The 13,979-nt window shown below is 47.9% G+C and overlaps 2 protein-coding genes across 2 annotated transcripts; one reads left to right on the top strand and one right to left on the bottom strand.

The window, feature by feature from the left end:
• Positions 1 to 1,858: 1,858 nt before the first annotated feature.
• Positions 1,859 to 2,296, top strand: MYCGRDRAFT_97625 (uncharacterized protein; the record flags this gene model as incomplete). Its single annotated transcript, XM_003847340.1, has 1 exon — positions 1,859 to 2,296. One exon carries the CDS (start codon positions 1,859 to 1,861, stop codon positions 2,294 to 2,296), a length of 438 nt encoding a protein of 145 aa, XP_003847388.1.
• A 3,098-nt stretch (positions 2,297 to 5,394) lies between these two features.
• On the bottom strand, positions 5,395 to 7,083 carry MYCGRDRAFT_97624 (uncharacterized protein; the record flags this gene model as incomplete). Its single annotated transcript, XM_003847262.1, has 3 exons — positions 5,395 to 5,644; positions 6,047 to 6,886; positions 6,962 to 7,083. The coding sequence occupies 3 exons, from the start codon at positions 7,081 to 7,083 to the stop codon at positions 5,395 to 5,397; spliced, it is 1,212 nt and encodes a 403-aa protein (XP_003847310.1).
• Between the last annotated feature and the right edge of the window lie 6,896 nt (positions 7,084 to 13,979).

Below are 13,979 nucleotides of genomic sequence, written 5' to 3'. Positions count from 1 at the left end.
TTGCGCCACGGAAACGATTCGATCTGGCCTCAGGCAGGAACTCCAATGACGTGATGCTTCAAGAACATGCTCCCTTTCCTCACTACTGACAACACCGACCTTGATCATTGATGCGACATGGTCTCTGCAGCAGAGACTTCGCCTGACGCTTTTATGATCCCATCGATCTACTTGGGCGCTTTTGACCATGTCGACCTGCACTCGCTCCAACTGGCCGAGTTTTCCGTGCATTGATGATGGATCGAATGAGACCCAATCGTCCATCACCCTGCAGGATCTGCAATATCTGGGAAGATCCGCGTTGCACGACTCCATTTCGTTGGCCGTTGGCGAAACGTCACATCGCACAATACAACTGCCGCGCCTGTTCCACGGGACCACAGCAGCATTGTGGCCCGGCAACCGAGAGGGCATGTTGTGACTTGTTGCACCATGGACACGAGGCAGCCTCCCGCGAGAGCGGCGAAGCCCGGATGGAAACAACACACAATGGCATTCTGATACACATTAACGGTAGCTCATTTGAGATGGGACGGATGCTCGTCCAGCGTTTCTTCGCATCTCATCCGTCAAAGTGCTCGCACCATCTTCTCACGACGGTCTCTCCAACGTGTGGACGACGACGACGCACGACCATTGCCATGCCTCCGTTCGTGTGGGTCTTCGACGACTCTCACCAGCCTCATCATCATCGTATCATACGTATGCACTTCCTTCTTTTTGTTATTAGGGTGAACTAATCTCGGTCCGTACAGCGCCCACCGTCGACCCTAGGCAGACTTGGCTGCCATCTGGGACCGTCCAAAAGCAGCAGCCGGATGCTAGCGATGACCTGGGTGGATTGCAGCTCAGCGACGACAAGACCGTGTTGTCCTTCTTCACCTCTCCTTGGGAACCCGTGACGTCATTGTCCTGGCTGTTCGACGACGCCGCCGCAACAACTTCTGCGACCCATATCTCCGCCAGACCTGCCTTCGCCCAAAGCGCCTGCGCTCCAAGTCGTGCAGCGCACGCTCCCGCCCCGCACGACACCGCCTACGATGACTCGGCATCAACAGAAGCTCGTTCCGAAAGCACCCTTCAACCGTGCGAGTACAGCAACGGCGCAAAAGGCGGGTCTCGGGAGGAGTTCAAGGCATTGAGAAAGCGGACACGCGAGTCCGAGTAACATACCCAAAAGCTGCTGCTCCAAGGGCTAAGACTCCAGGCTGTGAACACCCGTGCATTGGCTGAACAACTGGAAACGATGGTTCGGTCGCTGGAGCAACTTATAGAACAATGATGTCAAAGCAAGAGAGGATAGAGAAGGGAAGAATCTGCCGAGTTCAGATGTAGCTGGCAGGATAGTCGTCAGTGAGAAGGTTATGAGGGAAGCAAACAAGAGAGGGAGAGACGAGACTTGTTCGGACAAGGACTACGCTCCGACTCTGGCTCGACTTTGCGAGCGGCGGCAGGAGATTTTGAAGAGCTTGCCGGCAAGGTATAGAACGGCGCAAGTGATGCGTCGAGCGATCTCCGGAGCAGCGGGCTTGACGACCGGCTGCGGACGAGCGTCTTCGTTTCCTTTTCGGCGGTAGCACGAGACTTAGCCTTTTTCTTATCGTTCTCTCTGTTCCCGTTCTCTTCGTCTCCCTTACCTCCCTCTGCGATGATCTCCTCCTCTGCGATGTTCTCCTCCTCTGTGAAGTCCTTATCCTCTTCCTTCCCATCTTCTCCATCCTCCTCCTCTTCCTATCTATCTTCGACGTTCTCCGCTGGTGCCGTTGGTTCGCCGAGGGTTGGTCGCATGGCGGGATGAATCAGACGCTGTGGGGTTGAAAGGGAGGGAAATAATGAAGTAGATAGAGAAATCGAAGAGATGCTGCCGGCGGAAGAGCTGCTGACGGCGGAAGAGATGCTGGCGACGGACGAGATGATGCTGCCGGCGGCGGACGAGATGTGCTGGCGAGAGACATGCTGTCGGCGGAAGACCTGCTGGCGACAGTACAAGAGAGGTACTGGCGGGAGAACAGAACCGAACAGAAGGCAGAATCGATGCCGCTTTTGTGCCTCATCACTTGACCTCAATTACGCTCTTGTTCTTCACTCCTCTTCTCTCCTTCCTCGAAATCACGTCAAGGCACCCACCGACACGTCAAAGCCTCGCGCCTCCTCCCACGAGGACATCACCGCGCCCCGCCGCACCCTCGCGAGCCTTCAGACTCAGCAGCAGGAGAACCAGCGCGCACTGGCGGCCGCGAGTAGAATCGTCTGGAGTGATGTTGGTGGGAATGGGAAGCCATTCGGAGGCGGCTAGGTCGAGGGTTATCTTGGTGCTTCCGTGGGTGCGATCGTTGGCATCGGCACTTCGACCTGGGTGTTCCGTTTGGTCGCCATGGTAAAACAATTGCAATGCAGGAGATAGGGAATGGGGTGCAATATGAGTGAGTTCGCAAAATTGTTGTAAGTCAGTCGATCCAGCCCCTCAATCCGATCCCCGCTAGCTTGTTGTTGACACCTCAGGCTCACATCGCCATCTCCCTCTGCACCTCATCTCGTTGCACACCGACTGAGAAGACTCATCCTTCACCGAAATCCTACCCTCTTCCGCCGAAGAAGTCCTGTCCTCCAGCGACGACGTCTCGCTCTATTCCGAAGCCTCCACAACGCCGCCCTGGTGCTGCTGGGTACCAAACAGCTCGCCGCCTTCACCGCGCTGTAGGAGAGAGGTAGTTGTGCGAGATGCGGCGGACTGTACCTTGTTGACTGTGGCGGCGGAGAATATGAGCCTGGATTGAGGATAGACGGTGAAAAAGGCGAGCAGACCATGACGGCATGTGGCAAGGAGAGAGTGATGGAAGTTGTGAGAGCATATACATCGTCGTAGCGTGATATAACAGGATGTAATGATGGTATGCTATATTGACAGAACTTTGTATATTTCAATGGGATCCGCCACAGTTGTTCGCAGGAAGATGAGAATGAAATACTCTGATCATTCAATCGTACAGCGTGCAATGCTCCCTCCTCGGCACCCTCGGTTCCTTATGGGAATGATTTCATTGTGAGGTGCATGTCACCTCATCACGACTGCGTTGCCGATTAAGGTATGTATACATCGCAAGCTGGCTGAGATCTGGACAAGCTCGTCTCTAGGTCGTAATCATCTGGAAGCCGGCCCTTTTATCCCATGGGCAAAAGAGCACTCTCGCCAAAGTTATTTACCTATCTATTACTTCCAACGCTCGAAAGTGTAGAAGCCAGTACGCCCAACAATGCAAAGTCGGCGGGATCGGCATATAACTTGGGACCGTTACCGGCCCGGATTAAAGAACGGGACCCCTCTTACTACTATCGTTAAGGATAGAATAATCGACTTCGACGGGAGTATAATGCGACGTAATTTTAGAGTTACGAGTTGTTGTCGGGGTCGTAAAGAGGGAGGATAGGTAGAGAAAGCGAAACTTAGCGAGGGAACTTCGACGTAAGGAGAAATAAATAGTTAATGTTTTCTAGCGGCGCTACTTCGGAAGAGGAAGCTTATAGGTAACTAACGACGTTATTAGGAAAATAATAGCTAGCGATAGTATCGATGTTAATTAAGCTTAGGGACTCGTCTTTGAGATTAATTCTTAATGTTAAAAGTCTTAGGCTAATAATAAAACTACTACTACTATTAGGTCTATTACTACCGGCGGCTTAGGTAGTAGTAGTAATAGCGGTGGTCTCGCTAGTCTATTCGGTACGGACGAGGACGTAGGTAGCGCACCGAATAAGGACGTAGGTAGCCTCTTCGGCGTAGGTGCTATAACAGCCGCTTAAACTAGCGGACTTAGAAGCATTGCTAGTAGCAAAGGAGGCAATTTAGAAGGAAGTAAAGACACCTAAAGCTTTAGCGCGAATAGTACTACTACTAAAACTAGTACTAGCCTATTCGGTAGCTCGACTACGTAGAAGCTAGCTTTTAGAGGTTTTAGTACATCCTAGCCGGCGACTTAATACTAAGGATACTAAGGACGAGGAGGCTTATTCGTACCGAACGACAACTAGTAGTCGTATTAGAGGCTTGTTCGGCGACATCGCAGCTCTCCGGAGCCATTGTTTTGACGAGCTTCGTAGTGAGCTTGGAGACCAAGTCTTGCTAGGGACAGGAGATGTCAGCGGTGAGAATGTGGAGAAGGATAGGGATGGGCAGGCACCGGTGAGTGTTTCGGCGAAGCGGCGATGATTTCGAGGTGATGTCGAGCTTTCGTGCTTGAGATGGAAGGAGGACTAGAAGCAATCCATGTCGTGAGATGAAAGAGAAGGGAAGAAAATATCTGTTCCAAGGCATATCCAACGATCGTAAAACGCCTCGCCCGGGCGTATCTCTCGAGAGACACTGTTTTCTTCTCGATGTTGCGCTGGTCCAGTGGAAGTGCTCCCAGACAATGCTCCAGATCGTTCAGATCTCCATATGTTCAGAGCGGACACCTCACTGCTCTTCCAGAACCCGGGCTAATATTGCGCTCGGCAGCTGCGAGAAAGACTTAGGCCTGGAGGGATGCTGCTATTCATCTGCTAGTCAAGTTCCTCGTGGAGGTGACTGCTTTCGAGCGGCAGACCGCAACGAGTGTGGTGGGCAGAGCATGGAGGTCGTTGGAGTAGAGCGAGCGGAGTGTGAAGTTGGTGACGGGATGGTCTATGCGATTCTCCCTTCATTAGGTCCATGAGAAGGGGTTTGCTAGTCGGCGTGGACCTAAGTTTATGCCGAGCGAACTTGCTCCGCGATGAATCTGATTGGCCGTCCAGGCCCTGTGCGATGTTCTATAATGCGTAGCCGTAGCAGGTTTCCTTTGATATTGCGATCTGAAGTAGTTCTACCGACTCGAGGCGTGGCGGCTGCTGTGAGGTGAAAAGAAGAGGACATCGGTATTCGGTCCTACCGCCGGCCGAGCTGCCTCGAACTTGTAGACGATATCTTCGTCAGATCGCCCAACTCTGCACGCAACTGTCCGAAAACGCAAAGGGGACATCTACATTTTCCTGACAAGTGCCAGTGAGGAGCAAGTCAGGCTCTGAAATATTAATCTGGTCTGACAGCATCTGGTTTGGCTAAGCTCCCGAAACAATTTAGGAGACGGCAGATTACGAACACCTACAGAGCATTAGATCTCGTGTCATCTGACCGTTTTTGTTGTAACACTTCGTCGCCTGTTCGTAGGTGTGGCTGGTAACGGCGGCCAGGTGGAAGACTCCCGGATTGGACTGAAGACTCACCGTGTTTCTGATAAGCGGTCTGTCTGAACCTGGTTGTGATGCAGGAGGAAAGTCGATCGGAGGGTAACAGTGAGGGCTGCTGATCAAGATTTCCAGTGAACACAGCAAGCTTGCTGCAGAATAGGACGGAGCAGCATTGCGGCGCGATCTTCGTGATCAGGAACAAGTTAAAGTCGGAACGAATTCTGCAATGGCGGCAGCATCAATGTCAATGCCTTCGCAGTAGGATGGACCGGCAGTCTCGTCACCAGCTATCACCCAAAAGTCATAAGCGTCGGTGGCGTCAATGTCGAGAATCGCTCTCAGAACTCGATGCAATTTTTCTAGAGCCCGAATTTCGATTCCCAGAATCTGTGCCTTGGTGAGCACATCGGCGGAATGAGATTGTTGTCGGCGGACTTCGGCGCTTAGATGTGACACAGCAGTAGCATGCTCGTAGTGCGGCGCTGGTATGGCGTGAGTGAAGCTGTCTGGAGTATCCTGGGCTGCGTCGTGTGACACTTGACTTCATCGTCCGGGCTCTCCCTAATCCCCGCCTCCAAACAAGGCCTCTCTGGAAGCCAGCAACATCCGTCCTTCCCAACCTCGTCAAGACGTGCGCCTGCACTACGTCAAATCCTGTTGCAAGTCCTTGTAGGCTAGATTGGTGCCGTTAGCGACGCCAATGATCGTTCAGGGCAATCTCAGCGGTGAAGTTGGAGACCGGGAGTGATCATTTGGGAAGTCTGGCGGCCGGAATATCGAAGGAGAGGAGGGTTCAGAGATGTTGCAGATGATGGCAATGCGGCCATGGGTCGGAGAGGCTTACTGGGTGGCACTGCGATCGACGTATCCATGTAGTTGGCAACAGAACATTTCTTTACTCCGCTGCAAGTATGACATGCACAGCTCTTCCTCGCCCGGGCAGTCACCCTCCACACCGCACCAACTTCCTGTCCGCTCGTCCAGAACTCTTCCTCTTGACGATCCGGTCAAATTGCACGGTGATGGGGATGTTGAGTTGTGAGGCTTTGAAGTCGGATTCCGCTTCGACGCTTTGTTGCTCGGCGATGGGCTCGAATTTTCCCAACGTGCTGGGATTGCCGCGCGCTGTGGTGGAAAGTATCTGCCGTCCTTTTGCGAGGAGAGAATGGAAGTCATCGTGTGTGTGTGTTCGAGATTGTCGGCGCCCGGAACAGTACGGAGAGCAGGAAGAGCAGGAAGAGCAGTCTTTGCGTTAATTCCGAGATGGTCGAACAGACGAGGGTCATCTTTGTTGGAGGCGACGGCGACGCAGCCCTTTTCTGTGGTCGCGGCGGCGGAGAAGTCGTTCTTGCTGACGTACTGCTTGAGTTCGCTGTGGACGAGTTTGTTGCCGTTGAGACAAGGATCGACAGGGTAGAAAGCGTTGTTGGAAAGACCAAGGAATGTCTGCTCGGGAACATTCGAATCCCCAACAACCTTGCCGATTGAGATACATGCGATAGACGGTGTGGCAGGATCTTGGTCGAGACTTGTGGTGGGAGGAAGAAGAGGCCTGGCGATGGGCCCGCGGCGACGGTGAAGGATGTGGAGGGTTTGGCGAGGGAGGTGGCGGAACTTTAGACAGCAATGGGCCAGTGGACGGGACGAGAGGATGGCGAGCTGGAAGAGGGAGATCGAGAGGGAGCTGAAGACGGCTCCCCAGGCTCTGACTCCTCGGAATCAGACCACGGAGAAGCGTGTCTTGCTCGAAAGTGCGTACGCAACGCCTGGTGCTCTGGTGCTGCTATCGCCGCCGTGCAATTTATGGCTTCTCAGCGAAGAGCACTCCTCGTCCGAACAAGTCTGGTGCGTCTCCTCCGTCACCATCCCTGTGTAATACATTCCCGCTCACGACTGTCCTGCTAGCTCCACCCCGTCTCCCAACCACCATTTTTCCCACCGAGACGACACCCTGGCAGGCCCGCAGGCAAGCACTCTACGCGCAAGGCGAGGCGCTGAGAAGGAGGAGCATCGCTGAGCGGGAGGCCGAGGATCAGAGGCTGGAGATGAAGGTGAGGGTTCTCTTTGAGAAGTTGCTTGTGTCGGTGTAGGCGTGGTGGATTGCCGACGAGGCGGTTGGAATGTTTGAGCGGCAACGGAGGGGCTGAGGTGGTGTGGACCGAGTTGGTGTGTTGAGAATTTGGAGACGTGAATTGTGAGATTGAGGGGTGTTGAAATACGGTGGCTGGCAATGGCTGGCTAGCTCCAAATGGTGTATATTAGGACATCTCACTCTCTGTTAGTAGTTAGTTCTTCAATTAATTACTTTATTACTTATTCAATTTTAATAGGTTATGAGCCCGGGTTTTGCGCACTAAAAACTCTAGTTATCTTTTTACGTACTCTACTACGCTCTTATATAAGCAAATATCTCTTTAAAAGATAACACCTTTTAAAACCCTAAGATTAATAATAGATTTAACCTCGGTTACGGGTGTCCCCGAAATTCGGAGGCTAGAATTCGATAGCTAGCGTAAAAACCCTTTACGCTAACTTAACTAGCTACTCTAATTAACTTACTAACCTCCTCCCTTTTTATAATAGATTAAATACTAATATAGATATTAGACGCGATATAAGAGGCGTTCCTCTTTCCCGTAGAAAGAAGTATAACGTATAACTTATATCCTTCTTCGATTCCCTTTAGGTTAATTACTAACCTTACCGTCGTAATCGTTACCTCCTTAGGAGTCGTTTCCGCCTTAAGAAGCCTTCGCTAGGTCGATACCTCGATAAGCTCTCCTTCCTATATATCGTCGAAATAATACGTTAAGAGGTTAAAACTAGTAAGCTCCCTAAGCTTAATATCGATTTAATCCCTTTTAGATACGAATCGGACTTTATTCCTTATAAACGTCCTCGGAAAGAATACGGTTCTCCTTTACTAAGAGTAGTAGTATTAGATATACCGGATCCTCCTTCTCCTACCTTTCGAGACTTCTTTAGTCTTACTCCTCTAATACTACCTCCTCTATACCTTCGCGTTAATAAAGATAGAGATATAGACAAATAACACCTCTATTTCTCTCGCGCCGAATTAGCTCCTCCCTACGTAGGCTACGACATTCTATAACGAGAAACTAGGAAGATTCTACGAAGAACGTCGGAACTCGTACCTTTCTCGATTATTTAGCTATATCGACTATATAAGCCGCCGAGAAACTACTAACCCTATTAGTACCCGTACTCGAGGAAAAGGACGACTAGAGCCTATAGAACGATAAGATTCGTAATTAGCTAATCGCACTCGGATATAGCGCTATTATCGAGACCGCTAAAGCGATTAACGACCCCGATCTTCCCTACGAGGGAGTTAACTAGACTAACTACTAGCGCGACTTTAAGGCTAAGTAGAAAAGAGCCCTTAGAATTATTAGAGATAGATACGGATATAACGCTAAATAGCTTATTTTAGCGGATACTATTCCCTTTAATACGCTTAATACCCTCGTAGAATACTTCGCTAAAGGAGGCGCTAGGGCATTCGCGAGGATCTCGAATCTCTAGAACTTAATTACTATAGATAACGTTAAGGGTAGTATCGGACTCTACGGTTCTAAAATTCGCCGCCTCTAGAACTATTTCGCGGAAATCGATCTAGGTCTTAAAATCCCCGAGCCGTACGCCGTTTAGAAGTTTATTACCGGCTTACTAGAATCGTTCGAGCCGTTTATTACCTCTTTTAATTAAAACCGCCCGTTAATTCCGAAGACCGTTAATAGACGGGAAGAGAAGGTAGCTATTACGCTAGGAGAAGTAATCTCTAGCGCCGAAGACTTCGAAATACGTCGTAACGCCTCTAATAGCGCTAACGAACTCGGCCTATATAGCGGATATAACCGTAAACTAAAAAGTCGCGGCGATAACCCTCGAGAATAGTATAAGTACTATAACCGCCGCTATAACGGAGAGTACTTTATACTAAACCTAAGTAAGGTACCTAAATAGTAGAAGAAGAAAGAAGCGGAGCGTAGAGACTTAAAGCGAAAGGTCGACGACGAAGAAACTACCCTAGTCTATAAAACCGCCCCGAAGAAAACTAAGGGACTTATTGTCCTATCGAACGACTACGCTTTTCGAGCGGCAAACGCTAACGGTAAGTCCTTCGCCGTACATAAGGGACTAAACCTCTTCGATACTTAGATCGTCGACTCTAGCTACTCCTCCTACCTCGTCGGAAGAAAAGACGTCTTTACTTTAATAACTCTAATCGAAGGATATAGCTCGCGAGGAATTAGAGGAAACGCTATTACGCCTATATATATTAGCACTATTCGAATACCTACTAAAATCGGCGACAAACTATACTAGCTAAACATTATAAACGTTAAATACTCAGTATAGGTAGGCGTTAATCTCCTATCCCTCGAACAAATATAGCCTCTCTTCGATAGCATCTCCGCCCTACTAACCGGCCTTTCTCTTATTAAAGGAAACCGCTCTTTTATTACGCGTTTCTAAGACGGCCTACTCCTCCTCGATACTATACTAACCGAAGCTAAGATAGACTTCTATATAGCCGCGTACGAGGTAGATAGGTAATAGGCACAACTCTAGTATAAAAGAATAGGATACCTCGGTTAATAAAGCGTTTACCGTCTAAAGAATATAGTTACCGGAATAGAAGCTTCGAGTTTGTCGGGATAGTATATCTACGAAAGCTACGTATACGGTCGTTTCTACGCTAAACCTTACTATAGACATATTAAACCGGCGTCGTTAAAACTCGAGCTTCTATATATAGACTCTAAATATAGCCTAAAGGACATAATCGGCTACGACGGATCGAAGTTTTAGCTTACTCTAGTTAACGATTATACGACTAATACCGACTACTTTCCCTATAAGTACGTTCTCGACGTATTGCCTCGCCTATAGTAGTACCTTAAACGATATTAAGCTCCTATCTATAAGTGCCGGCGCATTCGACTCGACTAGGGAAGCGAGTTTGTTAACAATGCCTTTAAGGACTTCTACTACGATTAGGATATTAAGCTCGAATTTACGTCTACCGAGCAAAGTTAGTTAAATAGAGTCGCTAAAGTCGTTAATCGAGTAATTCTAGAAAAACTTAAACTAACGCTACTCGCCGGTAAACTTTTATTAAAATAGTAGCCGGCGGTAGTCTCTATAATAGCCTACTTACGTAATAGGTCGCTAAACTTAAGGTACGCTATTACTAGATACGAAGCGTTTTACGGCGAGAGGCCGGACCTATTAAACATTCGTAAGATCGGCTCTAAAGCGTACTATCTCGTTAAAGAGCTAAAACACCGCGTAGGATATACGGATAAGGCGGAAGAAGGTAAACTCCTCGGATTTAAAGGGAACTATTAATATCTAATAATCTGCCCGGGTTAGAAGGAGCCTAGATAGGTCTATAACGTTATCTTCAAGGAACATCGGAAGCACATTAAAGTCGAGTTAGGCTTAGACTCCGACGAAGATAGCGTACTACCGCTAAAGCGCTTACGAATAAAGAAATACCCCGTTAGACTCCTTAGTCCGGTTATAGATTTAGGGCCTATTCTAGTATAGGGCGACTTAGTATCTACCGCTCTAGGGGGCGAGAAAACAGATAATAAATCGATAGATACTAAAAGCACCGATTCGGAGCTTACTACTCTACCCGAATCGCTAACGCCCTTATCGTATACCCTATCTCGAAAACTAACGCTAAAGGAACTAATACCGCTACCGCCTCCTACGGAAACTATCTAGGATACTATACCGGACGGACTTAAACGAGTCCGAAAGAAGAACTCTCTCTTCCCCGAAAGCGAGTACGTACTCCTTTACGCATACGCTAATCTACTTACTAAGACTCTTAACTATTACCTAGTATTATAGTAGACGATAATGTACGCCTTCCTTATAATAGCCGTAGCCGCCTTCGAACTATACGAGCTACGTATAGTATAGGACGCTAAGGGTACTACTATCTAGAGTAAGTAGAAAGACGCGATAAGCGAGGAAGTAAAGTTACTCCGGAAGAACAAAACGTAGCGTCTTAAGAAACGCTTATAGATTTCTTCGAAAGCGAACATCCTACTAGGAAGGTAGGTATTTAAGCTTAAAAGAGGGCTAAACGGCGAGATCCTTAAGTATAAGGCGCGATAGGTAGTAAAGGGATACCGATAGGAAGAGGGCTCGGACTACACCGAAACCTTCGCGTCCGTTGTTAAACTAATAAGCTATAAGGCTATCTTCGCGATCGTAGTAGTACTAGACTACGAGATCGAACAAATAGACGTTAAAACCGCCTTCCTCTACGGCCTTATTAAGGAAACCGTATACGTTAAACAACCCTACGAATTCGAGGAACTAGGGAACGATATCTACCTCCTTAAGAAATTACTCTACGGATTAAAGTAGTTACCTCGTACCTAGTACGAAACTCTAACCTCTTACCTCGCGGAAATCGGGTTTAAGCCTCTAGACGCCGACGCTAGTATCTTTATCCGAGGGAATACGTTTATCGCCGTATATATAGACGATCTACTTATCGTCGGACTACGGAAGAAGGAAGTTAGCGAAATTAAAAGCTAACTAGCGAAGAGATTCGAAATGTCCGATCTTAGGCCGTACGCCTACTATCTCGGTATAATAGTACGTAGAGACCGCGTTAACCGAAAGATATTCCTTAGCTAATAGGCCTATATCGAGAAGTTCCTCCGATAGTATAATATATAGGAACAGAAAGTTAGAACGATACCGATAGACTCCTCTACGAAAATCTAACCTACGGAAGAAGGCTATATTACCCCGGACGAACTCCGAGCTAAGTATTAGTCGGTAGTAGGCTTACTAATATACGCTATACTCGGGACTCGACTAGACATCGTATACTCCGTATCTATAGTTAGTCGATTCTACGCTAATCCTACCGAAGAATACTAGAAACTAGTCGAAAGAATTATAGCTTACCTACGTTATACTATTTAATTTAAATTAGTATACTATAGAGATCTATAACTACTTAGCGGCTATATAGACGCCGACTAGGCTAGGGACATCGAGATACGCCGCTCTACGTCCGGCTAGGTATTTAGTCTAAGTAGCGGAGCTATTAGTTAGTCGTTAAAGCGACAAACGAGAGTAGCGCTATTAACGGTTAAAGTAGAATATATAGGTAAAACGTAAGCTACTAAGGAAGCTATCTAGCTAAAGTCCCTTCTCGATTAAATCCTCCCCGACTCCGAAAAAGGACTATAGGTAACTATTATATACTACGATAACTAAGGCGCTATAGCTCTCGCGAAGAACCTAGCGTTCTACTCGCGATCTAAGCACTTTAGTATCGACGTATATTTTATTCGCGAGCGAGTTTGGGAAGGAGACATTAAACTACGCTAGGTTAAAACCGACAAAATAATCGCCGATAGTCTTACTAAGCCGCTTCCGAATCGCTAGTTTTACGTATTCCGGAAAGCTATCGGTTTAACACTCCCTAGTACCGCTATAACGCTAAAATAGCTAGAAGACATAAAATAAGTTATTGTTTGTTGTTTGTTTGTTTGTTCCATTTACGTCCTGTATGAGTCTATGACTATGTAGGACGGCTGTCTCGCGACAGCAGTCTATCTATGTACAATCGTTGTTCTCTCGTATCTCTTAACCTTAGGGAAAGACCCGTGCCTAGGATAGTAGCAAGCTAGTATCGAAGGACTTTAAAGAAAGACAAATAAGGAAAAGTAAAAGGAGTGTAGGCTAGACGGTCTCGTCTTCGCCTCTTGCTAGGTGCCAGGACCTAGAAGCAATCTTTGTATCCGAGAGAAAGGTAGTAAGGTGTTTCCGGAGTTCCTTATCTTCTACTATTTCTAGCAGAGATTGTGCTTGTCGTAGCGGTAATAGCCTAAATACATCGTAGATAGGGCAGCTACATACGAGGTGTTCTGCTGTTTCTCGTCGTCCGCAAAGGCAGTCTAGCGTCGTTGCGTGTCTAAAGCGATAGAGATAGGACTTTAGGTATCCGTGTCCTAATAGGATAGTATAGAAGGCACTAGTTAAAGCACGTCTTCCTCCTATTCTATGTTTTCCTAGCGAGCTCCATGGAAATCGACTAAGGTAGCTATTTGTATTCCTAGGTACCTTATTGATCTCCCGTTGTCTTGCTATTTCGTATCGGGTTTTCTAGACGCTAAAGAGATCGTCTTTTGCGTAGTTAGCCCTCTCGTGTTCTACGAAATGCTTGTATTGTCGGAGTCGATAACAGAGTAGTTGTATCTGTGTTCTCTGTCGTTTTTGCGGAAGTATCTCTCTCGAGTCCTCGTATTAGACTTCTCGCGTATCCGAAGGCGCGCTTTAGATAGCGAGTCTTACAGGGTAGTTTTCGGGTAGCTTTGCTGCGCGTAGAGAGTATAAAATTGACTGTCTCTCTAGGCGTAGATCCGGGGGGAAGAGATTTGACTCTACTTCGGACGGGACGTTTAGGGCGGTACGGAAAACGCCTAGGATCTTCCTACAAGCTTTACTTTATAGAGATACTAGAGGTTTTATGCTCTTTTTCGACCGCTACCAAACCGGGGCCCCGTAGTCTACTATTGTAGTAACGTAGGCTAGGTAGATCTTTCTTAACGATATAGAAGATAGACCGCGTTCGGTATTTGCTAGTCTTTCTAATCGATAGAATGCCGCTTGTGCTTAAGCCGATCTTATTACAATGTGCTCCTTAAAGGTAAGACCGGCGTCTAGCTAAATCCTAAGCTACCTTATCGCTTTCTTTGCCGGGCGAACAA

The sequence above is a fragment of the Zymoseptoria tritici genome, chromosome 15 (assembly GCF_000219625.1).
Source record: "Zymoseptoria tritici IPO323 chromosome 15, whole genome shotgun sequence".
Classification (NCBI taxonomy): Eukaryota; Fungi; Ascomycota; class Dothideomycetes; order Mycosphaerellales; family Mycosphaerellaceae; genus Zymoseptoria; species Zymoseptoria tritici.
Note: the sequence above shows the minus strand (reverse complement) of the source record. Positions and strands in the feature narration are given on the sequence as shown.